We start from the raw sequence: 18,513 nt of genomic DNA, 5'->3' as shown, positions 1-18,513 counted from the left end.
TTATTTAGAAACTTTTGCTCCAGTGGCTCATATAACATCTATAAGAACTCTGCTTACTATGGCTGCTCCAAAGTCTTAAGCGAGCAATTTATTTGGCTGAACATAAGTATGCAATTGAGTTAATATCCAAAGCAAGATCAGTTGGGAATACTAATAAACTTGATTCTCCCATGGAGCCAATGTGAAGTGATGAGCATCTGATTGGGAAGAATTAGATAATCCTGTTGTGTTCCAACAATTAGTTGGAAGTTTGATATACTTGACTATAGCCAGGTGAAACATTTCTTATGCAATTTATGTAGTGAGACAATTTATGACTTCATGATCGGTGCATCTTGCTACTGTATTTAGAATCATCATATCTGTGAGAGATTCATTCATAATATTTTCCTTGTTTCTAGGTTTATGAGACACCAATATTTGGTACTATCGATACTATAGCATCTAGTGAACAGTCATAACTGCATGCATTATTACTTAGAACCTGTAGATGTGTTTATCATGGCTTATTTACTGAGAAGCAATGTTGTAAGAATCGTCTTGGACCTTGATCAAATCGATTCAGGGAATCATGCGATTCTGATTTAGGACTGAATCAAACAGAATCGGTGAACTTTTAACCAAAAAATGACACGTCATAGAAATATTAAAAAATATTAAAAACTATTTTGAACATTTTCAGATTTATTTGAAAATTAGCCGAATAAGGTTAGTTTTATATTGATTTTCTGCCGATATGATATGAATTGGCTGTTTTAGACTGATTCGCAATGATACTGACAACATTGCTAAGAACATGCTTTGGTCAAGATGTTTCGATGTAAAAGCTTGTTCTTTTGCCATCAAAATTTGCAATTTCTTTAAATCCTGTCTAAACATCAATATATAGCTTGTCTAACCCATAGTCACAAATATCGGTGAGATTTTGAATTTCTCGCAAAAAATGAGAAAAGCATATCTCCAACAATTTTCACATTTGAAACCTGATATTAGAAAGAACACTTATATTGAAAATCTCGTGTTTTCCCATGAATTTTGGAATAAGCCGTGATAAAATGCCTCAGTAAAACTTAAATTTAAAGCCTGAAATTTTCATTTCAAGGGCCATTAACATAATCATAACTTTGCGTGTCTTTAATTTTTAACGTTTTTATAGCATTTTCTTTCTGAAAAACTTGATAAAAACATATTTTCTTTTTATGCCAAAGCCAACAACTTTAGCTGTGAAGATGAAGTGCTATTTATGGGAGTCTTTGGAGGGTTTTATAGGCAGAGGAAGGAATCCTTTCTCTCCACCATCAATATGGGACTAAAAGTCTTCTCTAAAAATCTTTACAATACCTAAGAGATAAGAGTCTATAAAGATAGCCGTTGGGGACGTGGAAGTGGGGCCTCGCTTGGAGAGCCAATTGAAACTTGAAGCCTTAAATGAGGAGAGCTATTGGGAACTGCACATTCTTTTCTAAAGTTTCCTATATAACCTTCCTCTTTATTTTAAATGCCTAAAATACCACCCAAAAGAATTTTAAATGCCTATACTTCAGAGAGATCTGAATTAAGTTTGTTGATTTTTAGTTATATATTTTGTCAAAGCAAAATAATGTGTTGGTTATTATATATTTTTTTATTTTTGTCATTCTTTAGATTTTTTTACTTGCCAAGATTTTCTCGAGAAAAGCAACCTTGTTTAAAATCTCCTAAGATTTTCATTTGTCGAGAAAATCCCGAAAACAGCATTTGTGATGGTCTAAACATCAAAATCTCCTAGCAATTGCATATTAACTGCTAAATGAAGTACATAGATCACATCTGTAGGGCCCAATCCACATATTGTGCAATGCTTAGAAAACCAATGTATTGGTAATGAGTGGTAGTACCCTGATATATATATATATATATATATATATATATATATATATATATATAGAGAGAGAGAGAGAGAGAGAGAGAGAGAGAGAGAGAGAGAGAGAGAGAGAGAGAGTTTGTTTTCCATAACCATTCATGGACATTAACATATTGTGGATTTGTGTGTTTTGAAATAATAGAAGACAAAAATTTTAATTGAGTTTTTCTAAAATGGATCCAAATAAGAGATACATGCTTCGTTCTTCATGCAGCACACATTTCCTCCATTGAGCAAAGATGGACTGATTTAGGGGGTTGTAGATTCTCATGTGCGGTTCAAAGTACCTCGACTTATTTTCCTAGAGAAAAAGTGAGGTTAGTAGTGTGGCGCACCACCAACACTCAAAAAAGCATGTGAGACGAACAAGTGTGCAAAAATTAGAAACAACCACACTCTAAATAATCCAAATAATGTAAATAAAATGAAATATGGAAAGAAGTATCACCACGGGCTCAGGGAGCCCTCCTAAGATACACACAATGCAGCAGCACCTCCCCAGGGCACGCACTAAGGGTGGTTTGGATCCGACAAAGTGGACCCTAGAGCTGGACCTAGAAATAGTCTATTCAGTTCGGCAAAGTGGGACACTTAGGCTAAATTGGGCTCTCAATGCAGCAGGAGTTCCTCGCTCCAGTTCTATATACTTGAAATAAAAGGGGTTGTCCCTATATATAGGTTTCTAGATGGATTTTGGACTTAGACTTATGAGATTTTGGGTCTGGATATTGGGAGTCTGGTTGCTGCATAGCAACCAACTCCTTATTGGCTAGAAAGACTGCATGCCATAATCTCATTGGGTGAGGCTGCAAGGTTTCATCTAATTGGCTAAAGCTACCTTGCTTAGGGGCTAAGTTTTTGGAATAACCAGGCTGGGTGGGATAGGATCTAGGGAATTTGGAAAGAGGACCTGGTTCATTTAATGGAAAGCTCACAATTTAGGATGGGAATGGAAGGTTAGATAAGACTTATCTTCATTCTCCGCATAAATCCGAGCCAAATGAGGTAATTTTGGTCTTGACGACAATGTATGCTAATAAAAATCCGTGCTAACGACAATCCAAAGGTTCTGGAACCTTCCTGACGACAATCTAGGAAACACTGACAACAATGAAAGAGTTCCTGATGACAATCCATCATTTTGGGACTTTGCTGATGGCAATACATGATTTTCTGACGACAATACAAAGTGTCGTTAGAAAATCCTGACGACAATCCAGTTTGTGGTTAGAAACAAACTGTGACGACTTTGACAAGTTCACTTGTTTTTGCTATATCTTCCTATCCAGATGTTAGATCAAAGCATTTGATGCGTTGGAAAACTAACATCTATTTTAATTCATCTTTTAAGTGCACAACCAAATTTCATCATTTTGGTTGTAAAAAATGCACTCAAATTGGGTCATACCTAAAGAACAAATTTTTTATCAAGTCACCTTGTTTTGGTCATAACTCTTTAATCTGATGTTTGATTGACTTGATTTTTGTCTTGTTTGAAAGTTGAGATTCTCTAGTTTAATTCATCTTTTGGACAAAAATCTTGAGGATGCCATTTTGAAAGCAAAAAAATGTGTTTGAACCTAATTTTGACTCGAAAAAAAATCCGAAACATCTTGTTTTTCAAATGGATTTTTCCACAAAATCATTTGGGCAAAGTTGGGGGTGTCTACACATGCACCACAAGAATCTCTTATATCCTAATGAACTCAGAAATACTTATGGTTTCATGCATTAATTTTCACCAATCATGGGCATCCTTTTGTAATTCATCAAGAAAGCACCTTACAACAATATTGTTCTATGAAGAGAATAAATTAAACACCATTGTACATTTCCAAACTACATATATTAAATTGTTTGTTCTTTTATGGAAATATAAAGATTCCCTTGCTTGGTGGCAACTAATGCATGAAACTGCACCATTTTTATGTTCGATAGGCTATAAAGTTGTGGTGGACATATTAATGTCCATCGTTAGTTGTAGACATTGACCAATATATAGGATAATATTTGACCATGTCGATATAACATCATAGCATATAGAAAGCACCTTTTTTTTCATTTTTTGGTGGATCAATAACTACAGATGCGAAATCCATAGCTGATTTTAGAGGAAAATGGGCTTTGATCATGTGATTATGATGTGTAAGCAGGTCTTTCAAAAGATTAAAAATTCAAAGGCTCATAATCTACCAATTTCATGACTTAGAAATTGTGTTTTCACATTGAGAAAACATGACCCAAGGTACAACATCAAACAGACCATGCTGAACACTCCTATGGGATCAGATGTGGTAGATACAGCTCACAACCCTTGATTTCCAGCTTGATGGAATGGTCAACGTGACATGTCTAAATATTATCCCTACACACGGCACACACATATGTATGTAGATAAGTATATATGTAGGTATTTACGATATGGCCTAACTGTCGATCAATCATGTATCATCTTTTTCATATCGATGTCCCCATGTCGGTGCCCTGATAAGATAACTGTCATGTGATGCTTTGGGTGTGGAAGCAATCACTCCACCAGTCTGGTGGGTCACAACTTTGATGATATGGGGAAACCAACCCAATTTTTGCATTGTAGATTGCTACCCAAGGAAAAGCTACTTGCCATTACCGTACATGAAATAAAAAAAGATTTCAGGCAAATGTATTAATCTGGATAAACGATTGTGCCTGGAAAGACATGATTATTTGCATACTTAACATGAACAATGATAAAACAAAATCACTTAAAACGTTTATCATAATGTGATTTATGACGGTTTTTATCTTGAATGTCATTGATGAAGTGTGTTTCTGGTTGTAGTAGGATAATGGGTGGACATCAATGTTGTGAAAAGTGTTGAGGTGTAGCGAGGCGTACCACCCCAATATGAAGCGAGGTGTAAAGCGTAAGCCTCACAAATAAATAATTAAAAACTTATAAAAATAAAAAAACTTGAAAAACAAAATTAAATATAAGAAAATAACGAATTCAAAATAAATATAGAAAGGTCTAAAACCAATATCTAGCAATAACACCAAGGTAATAACTTGATCTATCCAAGTATCTAACAAAATGAAATATGAGTATTCGACCAAAGAATAAGTAATAAAATCTAAGCACATGAAAATACATCCTTGAATCCACAACACACACACACACAATTATAAAGCACATGCAAATACACTTTTAAATACACAACAATTACTTATAGAGCAGATTTTAGCAATTTTTTTATACAGCCCAATCCACATCCCTATCTCAAAAATCAAGCAAATGCATGGTTTGATACATAGAAAAAGAAACATCTAATGCAAAGCATAAGGCCACTGTGTTCAGTGTGGCAGAGGAAGAAAAAGTAGAAGAAGAAGATCAACAGGAGGAGGAGAAGAAGAAGAAGAAGAAGAAGAAGAAGAAGAAGAAGATCAACAGAAGAAGAAGAAGAAGAAGAAGAAGAAGAAGAAGAAGAAGAAGAAGAGAGAGTGCCCTATCGGGCCTCCCTCTTTTTCTTTTTAAAAGAAGGGAAGAATAAGGCATGCACCTTAGCCTTGAGGTGTATGCCTCAAGGCCCATGAGGCGCACGTCTCATGGTGCCTTGCGCTTCATTAGTGCGCTCCGAGGCATCAAAGGCTGTGCCTCGCCTCAAGGCGCAAAAGGCGCTCCTCGAGACACTTTTCACAACACTGGTGGACATGATATTGATCTGAAAATTTGAACCCTTCTTTATGTCTTGTGCAAATTTGTAAGTTTCAATTTGCACTTTAAGTGTTTAGTTTGCATTCTTAATATGGCTAATCTTATTTTCACTATGTTTCATTTTGTTACCAGTGGTTGGACCAAATGGTATCGGCAAGTCAACTATTCTAAAATTAATTGCCGGAGAGCTGCAACCAAGCTCTGGTACGGTTTTCCGTTCAGCTAAGGTAATCATTTCTCTTCTTAGATATGAATTCTTTCTCTTGGATATGGATCATAGTTGCCATTGTTGTTTTAGCAGTATCTTGTATTTCTTGGCTGTGTTTTTCTAATAACTCTATTGAAAATCTTGAAATCTTAGCATTTTAAAAAAAATATAAAATATAGATTCTAGCAATTTTCCATGGTAATGCTCATAGTAGAAAATTAGTCAAAATGTAAAAGATTGAGGAATAAAAACAAAAAATCATGTTCATTTGTAAAGAAATTGAAGTAAAAATACTGCAATATTGTTGTTAGAACTAGTATCTTATGGATATCCAGAGCATTCACAAAGAAGAAGAGGAAAAGATGTTGAGAGAGGGGCTGCTGTTTCGTCTATTCCAATGATTCTCAATGAGGGATCGTGGTTGGGTCTTTCACATTATATAGAAAATAACATGCAAGGCATCTTTCCATATTTGGCCATGATACATACTTTACAAAATAACAATTACAATGTGCAATACTGAAAATAATAAGAAATAAAATACATAACAAGGAAACCTAGCGTAACAGTAAACCAGGGTAACGTTAGCTTGTATTGGATCTGGGTATTGGATCCAGATCCAATATTGTTATCTCTCGATAGTCTTTCTCAAGTTATACATAGTAATCACCATGGACAACTTAGACTTCAAATACCAAAACCTTTAATTTGTCAAACCCTTGGTAAAGAGATCTGCAATTTGATTTTAAAAACCGATGGATCTGGCTTCAAGTTCAAAATCTTCAATTTTTCTTTTGATGAAGTGCTGATCAATTTCTTTATGCTTGGTCTTTACTGATCTAGGGTTGTTTCATTTAGTTCATGTAACAAACTTCTTATCCATGTCAACTCTGAAGCAGTTGTTGCCAGCCTGCCATAGCTCGGTATTCAGCTTCAGTACTTGATCGAGCTATGGCCCTTTGTTTACAATTTGACCAAAAAACTATATTACGTTCAATAAATATACAAGAACCTGAAATTGATTTTCTTTCATCTGGATCTCCCGCCTAACCAACATCCGAATAGGCCATAACTATAAGGTCTTCCCTATGGTCTATTTTCTTATAAAATAGTCCACCCCCAAGGGTACCCTTCAAATACCTTAGAACTCACTTTATTGCTTCCATATGAGCAGTGCTTGGTTGATGCATGAATTGAGACACTTGGTTTACTCCTTGCACAACATCTCTGAAGGTAAGATATTGCGACACTCCAACAATACTCATGTATTCAGTAGGGTCACTATACAAGTTTACATCATTAACACTTAACTACCGGTGTATTGGAACATGAGTTAATAAACGCTTACAATCAGACATACCTGTCTTGTGCAAGAGATCCATAGTGTACTTATTTTGAGTTAGGACCATGCCCTCTTTTCTTTTATCAACCTCAACTCCCAAGAAGTATTTTAACTGAGAAAGATCCTTTATTTTAAAACATTTGTTCTAACACTTTCTTTATTTTCTAAATATGTTTATTTGAGTTCTCTATAACAATGATGCCATTTACGTATATAAGCAAAATAGTCATATACCTCCTACCTTTTTTGATATACAACGAATGATTGAGTGAAGATCTGTAAATGCCATGTCTTTGCATTTCGAGGGAAAAACTCTCGAACCATGAACGAGAAGGCTTGCTTTAGGCCATATTTCAATTGGATCATTTTCAGTGTATCTTTGTAGCTGTTCCATGTAAATATCTTCTTTTAAGTCTCCATGTAAGAATGCATTCTTAACATCTAGTTGGTTCAGAGCCAAACGATGATTCACTACTAGAAACAAGATGATACTTATTGTCCCCATTGTAATCATAGGGCTAAATGTCTCATTGTAATGCCCCAAAATCGTGGACTTGAAACCTTTTATGAAAAAGGTTGAATGCTTTGAAATCAATCATTTATCAGAGTTTAAAACAGAAGTTCAGCGGAAGATCAGGTTCAAAACAGCAAGTCCTTAGACCTTGAGCGCATTACAACATAAATGCAGACTTCCCCTTATAAACCGATTTGCAACTCAAATATATATTTTATTGAAATGAAATAAAGAACCAGGTTTTGGTAATACAGTTTTAGAAATCCAGAGTTCTAATAAGAAGAGATGCTTTCAAGGAACTTCATACCACATCTATCAAAAGTATCCCCAGGAGCGCAACGTCAGGAAAGGGCATTGCCTTGAATGCATCGCGTCATCGTGCCATCGCAAGCTGTCTCAACCTGTTCACCACCTGCCCATGAAATGAGTCAGTCTCACAACAGACTAGTAGGGTGCAAAGGATTAGAAAGAACAAAGACAAAAGTACTTTGAAGTAAGCAAAGCTCTAGTAGGGTAAACAACTACGTACATGAGCAAGAAGGATCATAGTGCTAGGCAAGCAACTATAGCAATCCCACAAATACTATAGGTGAAGAGTGCCTAATTCCATCCACCAGGCAAGCAAAGCAATTGCATAAGACAAGTATTCATAACAACACTCGTAATACATACAAGTACCATTATATGGTTCAGTCTATCGGCCAATAGCTATGATAAGCAATCATGTAGCAGTTATATCACAATATGCAACAACTAGCATAATGCTAGTATTATAAGTAATTGACTAGTATAAGAAGCTAGTCATTACATAGCAGAACTACGCAAACAGTTTAACCAACTAGAGTAATGCCTCGACAGGCGTGCATAGCTCAACGAGTAGCGTACCGAACTACCGAGCTAACAAGCAAACAATCAATTCACGTCACAACATGCATATCTCATGATCATGTGTATAAGTTATATCTTGTCTCATTATTGAGCAGGCCGTTGTGGGTACGCACAAGGCAAAACGTAAAAACAACCGAGATCGATTCGGGGGTCCGTTATGCTATGTATTTTATTATACCCCGAATGACTGACTGAGTCCGCTTCCTAAGGGGACGGCCAGTGACCAAGAGAGTAAATCCCCAAAGGCAAACAAAGGCCCAAAGGATGCGCATCCGAACTTCTGCAGAAGTGGCCTAAAGGATTTCCCCTAACCTCCGATGACTGGGGAAGGTCGGATCTTTGCCCGAGATTGCCATTAATGACTGTCCATCGGAGTTTTGTACCATCCATCCTCTCTCTTGATGAACTGTCCCGAATGAGCACGACAGAGGGTTTCTTAACCGCCGTCCCATTCTATATGCTCTGGTCTTTCAACCCAATCGAGTATTTTGCCAGTGAAGGCGCATGATTATTATTTAGGTGAGTTATACGCGCCATTGCGCGTTCAAGGCAACCACACAATTCTCATCTTACTCACCGCAATACGCAACGTACCTATTCAAATGTACAACCACGATGAAAGGGGTCAATCCGTAGTGAGGGTAGAAACATCACTCTTGTGATCTCAAACACAAGCCATTGCATGTTTGAGGCAAACATAGACCTCTCATCCTACTCATCGTAGTACGCAACGTACCTGTTCAAAAGTACAACCACGATGAGAGGGGCATGGATCTCTCGCAGGAAATCCCAATACTTCTGCTTTACAGAAGCCCACAACGAACTCATTCAAGTCCAACTAATCGTGCTCGGGTCCTTTAGACAATCGCAAGCAATCTGCCTATTAGGCGAAATCAACATAACAGGATTAACTTAATGTGTCAATACACGTTTAGAGGTTATTATAGACCTCTCGCCCTGCTCTTCGTAGTTCAAACATATCGTACGTGACTAAGGGTACAACTACAAGAGGAGGAACATGGATCCTTCGTAAGAGATCCAACAATACCGTCACGAAGGAAGGAAGGCGCTACAATCTTGGTTGAACCAGAAAGCCTAGAAACTAGGTCTCACATCAGAGGCGAGATAACGCCGATCTAGCGATGGCGCAAATACATCGCTAGGATCCCCACCCTACTCGTGCACAGGCTCCTAAACCAGGTTATCTGAATCGTATCGGATATGCGAACTGAGGTTGTAATACACTTCTCCTAAATACATCGATTTGGGAGATCCAGTCGCTATCTCTGCTTTACAAAGCTACACATCCTTGAAAATAGGTTTGCACCTAAGACAATGTCTTTGGAGAACCGAAGCGCATAAGTGTGTGTTGTGGCTTGTAAGACAAGTGAAACGATATACACTATACACTCGAAGCTGCACTCAGGGAGTGCAAGCTGACAAGAGACAAACCCGTGTACATACTAACACAATGGCAAATCGAGAGGCAAGACTCGATGGGCAAAGCTGCACCGCGATGGTAGAATGCTAGAACTACACACGAGGTATGAGATCATACCTCAATCATCGAAATGCACAAGCAGGCAACTACGCACGCAACTCATGAGGTAAAAGATCCTATACTGACTACGTAAGTGTAAAGGATGACTCACGAGGCATGGGGTTGCACCTCAATAGTTCGATAAGCGTAAGCAAGTAAAGAAGCATACTACAAAGATAAGAATACATGCACGAAGGACAACAACAAGGTAAGGACGAACACATGCAAAAGGTAAGTGCAAGAGCAAGCATGACAGCACAAGAAAGTAAAGTACGGAGAGTAAAACAAAAGCAAGGCCATGGTGCATAAAGCGCGGGGTAACAAGTAAATGCAGGAAGTAAAGTGCAAGAACGTAAAGGAGGACCAAGATTTGCATCCTGGAGAACAAAGCAAACACAAGCAAGTAAATGCCAGGGCGCAAAGCGCGGGGCAGCAGGAAAGTAAAGTACGAAAAAGTAAAGAGGACAAGGATCGCGAAACCGCGTCCTTGAATTAAAAGACATGGAATGTAAAGACAGGAATGAAAAGCCTGGGCACATATAGCGCGACGACAATAGAAAGGAAAGTGCGAGAAAGTAAAGAGGACAAGGATCGCGAAACCGCGTCCTTGAAGGTAAAGACATACGTATATATATTATACATATACATATATCATCCTCTTTTAGTTATCTTTCTTATTTTAGCATTTATTCGTTCATTGTCCTTTCGCGCAAGAATCCCCTACCTTAAGGGGTTGCGGGTCCTCGTACGCACGCAGCGTAGGTAAACAAGAGCTCGAGCCACAGAGGGCGAGCCGGATCCACCGTTCAACCTGGAGAGCTTAGAACATTAGTATATGTCGCAAGATAAACAAAAGCAATGAATGCAACAAGGCTTCTCGCAGGCTGCAGTGCCAGAGACAGGGGCCTCATTCCTGTTTGGCAACAACAGCAGATGCAGAGAGCAGGAGCTTCCTGTCTGCCGACACAAGGAAAGGCAGGGGAGGGAGCAGAGGCTCCCTGCCACGCCCGCCGCAACAAGGCAGGGGGGAAACACCCCCTGTCAGAACACGACAGTGGCGCAACCCTCTGCCGGCAGCAAGAACAAGGCAAGGGGGCAAAGCCCCTTGCTGGAGAACAATAAAATGCAGGGGGCAAGCCCCTGCTCGAAAACAGGAAAGCAGGGGGGCTTCGCCCCCTGCCGGCAAAACGCAGGAGGCAGGGGGACAGAACCCCCTGCCGAGGAGCAACAACAGAGCAGGGGGGGCTCCGCCCCCTGCAGGGGAAACAACTGAAGGCAGGGGGGCCTAGCCCCTTGCCGGCAAACAAAAGAAGGCAGGGGGGCGAAGCCCCCTGCTGAGAAGCAACACAAAGGCAGGGGGACCTCTCCCCCTACCAAGAAACAACAAGAAAGCAGGGGGGCTACGCCCCCTGCTGGGACAACAACATAAGGCAGGGGCCGAAACCCCCTGCCGAAAAACAAGAGCAACGACAAGGGGGCCTCGCCCCCTTTCGGCAAGCACAAGGACAGGGGGACAGAGCCCCCTGCCGAGACAGAAAGAGGCAGGGGGTAGAGTCCCCTGCCGACTGACTCCCAAAAGGAAGGCAGGGGGTTAACCCCCTGCCGACAAGAGGCGACGACAGGGGGCTCAGCCCCCCTGTCGATCAACCCAAAAGGAAGGCAAGGGGGGGGGGGGTTAACCCCTTACTGACAAGAGGTGACGACACGGGGCTCACCCCTCCTGCCGATCAACCCCAAAAGGAAGGCAGGGGGGTTAACCCCCTGCCGACAAGAGGTGACGACAGGGGGCTCAGCCCCCCTATTGATTAACCCCAAAAAGGAAGGCATGGGGGTTAACCCCCTGCCGACAAGAGGTGACGACAGGGGGCTCAGCCCCCCTGTTGATCAACCCCAAAAAGGAAGGCATGGGGGTTAACCCCCTGCCGACAAGAGGTGACGACAGGGGCTCAGCCCCCCTGTCGACCAACCCAACACAAAAGAGAAGGAGAGGGGAGAGTTTACCTCCGAAAATCGCAACCACGGGGTCGTCGAAGGGGTTCTCGGGTTCGCCAGCGTCAGGTGGTTGGTGAAGAGAGGGGACACCGGGAACAGGGGAGGAATGGCGGCTGAAGGCCGTCAACACGGTCGCCGATCACAGCAGAGAAGAGGGAGTGATAGGGCCTCACACCGACAAAGGGGACAAAGAAAGGCGGTCGATGGCGACGAACGGCGGCGGCTGCAGCACCCCGGACGAAAGCAGAGGCGGACGACGAGTCGTCGGTGCTCGGGGTCCCTCGCGCAGCCTCGATCGTCGCTGGCGGCAGAAGGGGAGACAGAGAGGGATGCGTCGTTGGTGGCAGCGCTCGAAGGTCGCCAGCGCTCGGAGGCCGTTGTCGGCTTCGATTGCCAGCTGTCGTAGGCCACTAAGAGGATAACTGGGTCGCCGAAACTTAGAGGGGAGGCGGCCGGACGGAATCGCTCGCCGGCGTCTCCGATCGCCGGCGGCAGCGTGAGGGGGGCAGAGTAGAGGAGAGAAGAGCGGCGAGGGGTTATGCCCCTCGCCCGAGACGCTGTCCTTTTAAGGACACCGATTCTCGAGAATTCGAGAAGCCGGGGCGCGGGTCGGCTCGAGCTCGGGTCCAGCCCGGATCCGGGCCTGACACAGGGGTTCAGACCCCGACACGTGTCCGACATGACACGAGTCGGACTCGATTTTTTTTCCACGAGCATTACACTCATAATCCATGCCATACTCTTGAGCGAAACCTTTGCAACAAGTTGGGCCTTATACATTTCAATAGTCCCATCTGGTTTATATTCAATCTTATAAACCTAGTTATACCCTATTACATTTTTATCTGGAGGCCTTTTAATCACTTCCCATGTTTGGCATTCATGCAATACTTTCATTTCATCATTCACGGCTTCAATCCATTTCTTATAACAGATGGCTGGTTCTTGTTTTTCTATCTGCATAAGAAAAGTCTGATGATCTGTGCTAAATTTTTTATAACTTACCCATCTTTTAATAGGATGTATAACCTTGTTTGATCTTCTGAACCCTGGTTGTGTTATGATTTCATCACATGGACTGACAGTATTTTCATGATTGCCCACGTTGCCTGATTCCTATCTCACTTTATTATTGGCTGCCCTTTGTTCCCCAACTCCAAACTAGTTGTCCTTTTATTTCTTCTGGTGTATACATGACCTTTATATCTCTCATCCATAGCTGCATTTTCTTCAGAAAAGTAGAAACTTCCCTTTCCTGCCCGTGGTTTTCTAGAACTCCTCTTGTTGTATGAAACTATCATTAGGCCCTAAAAACAACTCTTCACTTAAACATGGCTGATAATATTCAATACTGTTCTGAACCTGTTCTGCAGCAAAATCATACTCAAAGGAACTCTCATAAAACACCACATTTATGAAAATGCAAATACATTTATTTTTGTTCTCATAGCACCTGAATCCTTTATAATTATTATAGCAGGATAGATGAGATGCACCGAACCCTAGGTATATATATATATATATATATATATATATATATATATATATATATATATATATATATATATATATATATATATATATAGAGAGAGAGAGAGAGAGAGAGAGAGAGAGAGAGAGAGAGAGAGAGAGAGAGAGAGAGGGCTGCGCAGGAAGCAAACTTGTTAATCGATATTAGGGCTGCTCTCTATGTTAAATAGAGAGAAGCCAAAAGAATAAATTACATCTAAGTCCATTATTAAATAAAAATATCAAATAACCTCCAATCTAAGATGATTTAAACTCAAACCACCTATTCTCAACACTCCCCCTCAAGTTGGAGCATAGATATCAATCATGCTCAGCTTGTCACAACATTTTGAGAAATTTGGTCTAGCAAGGGGTTTTGTAAACATATCTGCAACTTGATCTTCCGACTTTAGATATTTGGTAGTGATATGGCCAGCTTGAATCATATCTCTTACATAGTGGCAATCAACTTCAATGTGCTTTGTTCTCTCATGAAAGACAAGATTGTTCACTATATATGTTGCAGCCTTGTTATCGCACATCATGGTCATAAGAGAGGAAACTTTCACCTGAAGATCATGAAGAACAGTACGAACCCACATCAATTCAACAACTGTTTGGGCCATAGCCCGATATTCTGATTCTGCACTCGACCTATAAACCACATTTTGTTTCTTACTTCTCCAAGAAATCAAGTTGTCTCCCAAAAACACACAGAATCCTGTGGTAGATTTTCTATCTACTACAGATCCTGCATAGTCAGCATCAGAATAGGCCACTATCTCCAGAGTTCCACCTTTCCTGAACAATAACCCCTTTCCAGGAGAAGATTTTAGATATCTTAGAATCATTATGGCTGCATTCCAGTGTACCTCAGTTGGTTTGTGCATAAACTGGCTAACTTTGCTTACTGCTAAAGCAATATCTGGCCTGGTCACAGTTACATATAATAGCTTCCCTACTAGGGAGCGATAGCTTTTGCTATCAACAGGTTTTGACCCTTCTTCAAACAACTGAACTTTATGGTCTATGGGAATATTTGCTGGTTTAGCTCTCAACATTCCCGTTTCCTTTAATAAGTCAAGAACATACTTCCGTTGAGACAAAACCATTCCTTCACGGCTCCTAGCAACTTCTATACTCAGGAAATATCTAAGTGAACCAAGGTCTTTTGTAACAAAGTGCTTTTGAAGATCAGCCTTTGTGTTTTCAATATCTTTCACATTGTCTCCTGTAAGAATGATGTCATCCACATATACCACCATAACAACTATGTCTGAGTTAGTTTTCTTGATAAATAGTGTATGATCTGCCACTGACCTATTAAAGCCAAAACATGACATTACTTCAAACAACTTTTGAAACCATGCGCGAGGACTTTGTTTCAAGCTATAAATCGCCTTTCTCAATCTACACACCTTCTGACACTCCCCCTCAACCTCTAAACCTGGAGGTTGTTGCATGTAAACGGTCTCAGATAGATCCTCATATAGAAATGCATTTTTCACATCTAATTGGCACAAGATCCAACCATGCTGAACAACTACTGAGAGAACAAGACGAATGGTACCCATCCGTGCAACATGAGAAAAGGTTTCAAAGAAATCAATACCATATGTCTGGGTATACCCTTCGCTACTAATCTGGCCTTGTACCTTTCAATAGAACCATCATATTTGTACTTTATTGTATGTACCCATTTACATCCAACAATGTCAGCATCTGCTGGGGAATCAACTAGATCCCATGTATGCTGAGATACTAAAGCATCAATTTCTTCTTGCGTAGCCAGCTTCCAGCGGTTATCAAGCTCTGCTTGTTGATAGCTCAGAGGAATAGTTTTAGCAGATAAGGCTGAAATAAAAGACTTCATCTGATTTCCAATTCTGGCATCGGAGACAAAATGAGATATGGGATATAAGGTACATTGTCGTGTCCCCTTTCGTAGAGCAATAGGCCTGTTATCATCATCATGAAGATTACTATTGTCAGTAGAACTTACCTCAGGGGAAGAAGAAGATGAAGGCACTTGCGGAGGTGGAGCTCTACGCACATATACCAATGGAGGATTATGAAATCTGGAAAAGGATGAAGTTTGGTTCGGTAATGAGGGCACGAATTCCAAAGGAAAGGGAGATATAGGTAATGGAAAAGACTTAGTTGGATCAACCTGCAGCGGGAAACCGGTACTAGAGGAATATGGAGTGGATTCCAAGAAAGATACATCCACACTGACATACTCTCGGCGAGAAATAGGATCATAACATCGATATCCCTTTTGATTTTTGGGATAACCTATAAATATGCATTTTGTAGCTTGAGCGGCTAATTTATCAAGGTCAGGGCCAAGTTTGTGTACAAAACAAACACATCCAAATATTTTGGGCAAGAAAGAAAATGAGGCATTAGGTTTTAGGATATGTAATGGAATTTTATCACCCACAGAAGATGAAGGCATGCGGTTGATCAGATAACAAGCAGTGGTAATCGCATCACCCCAGTATAACACAGGAACATTAGATTGAATCATGATGGTCCGGGACAACATCAAGCAGGTGCCTATGTTTTCGCTCAGCCACCCCATTTTGTTGAGATGAATAGGCACATGAAGTTTGAGGTTGAATGCCATGATCTTGGTAAAATTGTAACATGACTTTTGATTTAAACTCAAGAGCATTATCAGTGCGAACAATCTTGACAATAGATTCAAACTGAGTTTTTATTTCAAGAATTAAGGATTTGATAATACTTGGAACACCAGATCGTTCTTTTATTAAAAACACCCACGAGAACTTAGAGAAGTCATCAACAATAACGAGATAGTATCGACACTGAGTCCTTGTAGGAATCTTACTAGGACCCCATACATCTGCATAAAGAAGTTCAAAAACTTTATTACTAGACTGATTCTGACTCGAAGGGAACGAACTTCGATGATGCTTGCCCAGCTGACATGCTTCACACTGAAATGATGTAGTGGAAGGAATTTGAGGAAAGACCGAACAAAGCTTTGACAATGAAGGATGACCAAGACGACGATGCCACTGAACAAGACTGAATGAGTGTTCCACTGCAGCATGAACATTACCCATTGGATGATGTAGGTAGTAAACTCCATTATCTTCATAGCCTCCACCAATCTTCTTCCCCGTCAGCAAATCCTGAAAATGACAACCCATCGGATCAAATATTACTCTACAATTTTATTCTTTTATAAGGCAACTAACAGAGAGTAAACTTTGAGGAAAGTTTGGAGCATGAAGAACATTTTGCAACTATAATGAAGAGGATATAGAAATATTTCCCTGACCAACAACCGGGGAGGAACTCCCATCGGCTAATGAGACTCCTCGATGAACATTAATATCCTTTAGATCTGAAAAAACAAGTGAATTTCCACACAAATATCTGGATGCACCAGAGTCAATAATCCACTTACTGTCAGTCGGATGAAGATGATTTCCGGTTGAATAGACAACACCAACTACAGGAGGGGTGAAACTCAAAGGACGAAGAGCTATCAACTCATCATATTCAGCACGACTGAGGGTGATACTACTGTCACTTGCAGAGATATTATCCTGTACCTTTGTTGCCTCGAGAGTAGTAACATTTGCTTTAGGAGCATATGACTTTGATGAAGAAGAGGTTGGCCAGCCATGCTTATCCCATCAACGATCTTCTAAATGTCCAGATTTTCCATAGAATTTACATTGAAGCTTTCCTCTGCCTCCCATACCTCGTCCACGACCTCGTCTTCTGATATTCTGAAGATTTCCACGCCCATAACCAGATGAGACAACTAGAGCAGATGACTGAGTCACAGGCTGAGATTGTGGAAGAGAGATCACAAGTCTACTCAGACGATTGTATGCATCAGCAAGAGTAGGTACATCTGAACCAGTCAACATTTGGACTTTTGTAACAGAGAATTCTAAAGATAGACCTGTAAGAAACCGAGCAACCATAGTTTGTTCTTGATGATCCTTTTGTTTCGAACAACAGAGGGGTCTGTGAGCATTAAGTCTTTCAAGGGCAGCTTTGACGGAGGCATAGTACTGGGCCAAGGTCTGATCTCCCTGCTGTAAATTATATATCTCCTGTTCAACTTGCAGGATACGACTTACATTAGTCTCTTGTGAGTACGTATCTCGAAGATTGTCCCACATCTGTTTGGCTGTATTCTAGTAAATTAAACCATCTGCAATAGGGGGTTCAACACTATTCATAATCCACGACATAACTATGTCATTATCTTCATCCCAAGTAACATATTTTCCCACTTTTTCAGTGGGTTCGTCTTCCAACAGGATATGTTTTCTACGATGTCCAGATACCAACACCATAAAAGTTCTGGACCACCTGGCATAGTTAGTTTCATTCAACCTTACAGAAGAGCCGTACGAAAAGGGATTGACAAATGCCTTATACTCCCCAATATGTTCCATTTTGGAATCACATTTCGAAGTTTCAGCCATACTGAAGATATACTTCTATTTCAGCAGAGATAAAATCTGGACAGGCTTCAATCAACATAGGGAATAGCGTGTGTTACACTCACACATCAACCGATATGACAACCAACAACTATTCTCACAAAAAAACCACGACAGTAAGGAACAACAACCCACAACAAGAATATTTTCTCAGCACAGCAGGGAATCAAGCCTGCAGTTTCCACGACAGTAGTGAGCAACAACCCCCAACATGAATAATAATTTTAATTTATTTTTTTTCTCAGCACAGCAGGGAATCATGCTTGCTGTTTCCATATTCTGAATTAAACTACCAACAAAAATCCAGGGAATCACAACCAACGACAATATGCATACGCAAAAAATGAATCATGACAGCTGCTGCTCCCAAACATATATAGCTCGACAGTCAGTCATATCTCAATCACGAGCAACAGCGCAACAAGTG

General features: G+C 40.5%; 1 protein-coding gene across 1 annotated transcript in view; it reads left to right on the top strand.

Annotated features, from left to right (window-relative positions):
* ABCF3 (general control non-repressible 3) overlaps positions 1-18,513 on the top strand; it is a 133,671-nt gene that overhangs the window by 52,510 nt on the left and 62,648 nt on the right. The window contains exon 13 of the mRNA XM_089995509.1: positions 5,730-5,824. Coding sequence (XP_089851635.1) covers positions 5,730-5,824 — 95 coding nt within the window. The remainder of the gene's footprint in view (positions 1-5,729; positions 5,825-18,513) is intronic.

Source organism: Nuphar pumila, chromosome 2 (genome assembly GCF_984573655.1).
Source record: "Nuphar pumila chromosome 2, dmNupPumi1.hap1.1, whole genome shotgun sequence".
Classification (NCBI taxonomy): Eukaryota; Viridiplantae; Streptophyta; class Magnoliopsida; order Nymphaeales; family Nymphaeaceae; genus Nuphar; species Nuphar pumila.
This window is presented reverse-complemented; position numbering and strand designations above follow the sequence as displayed.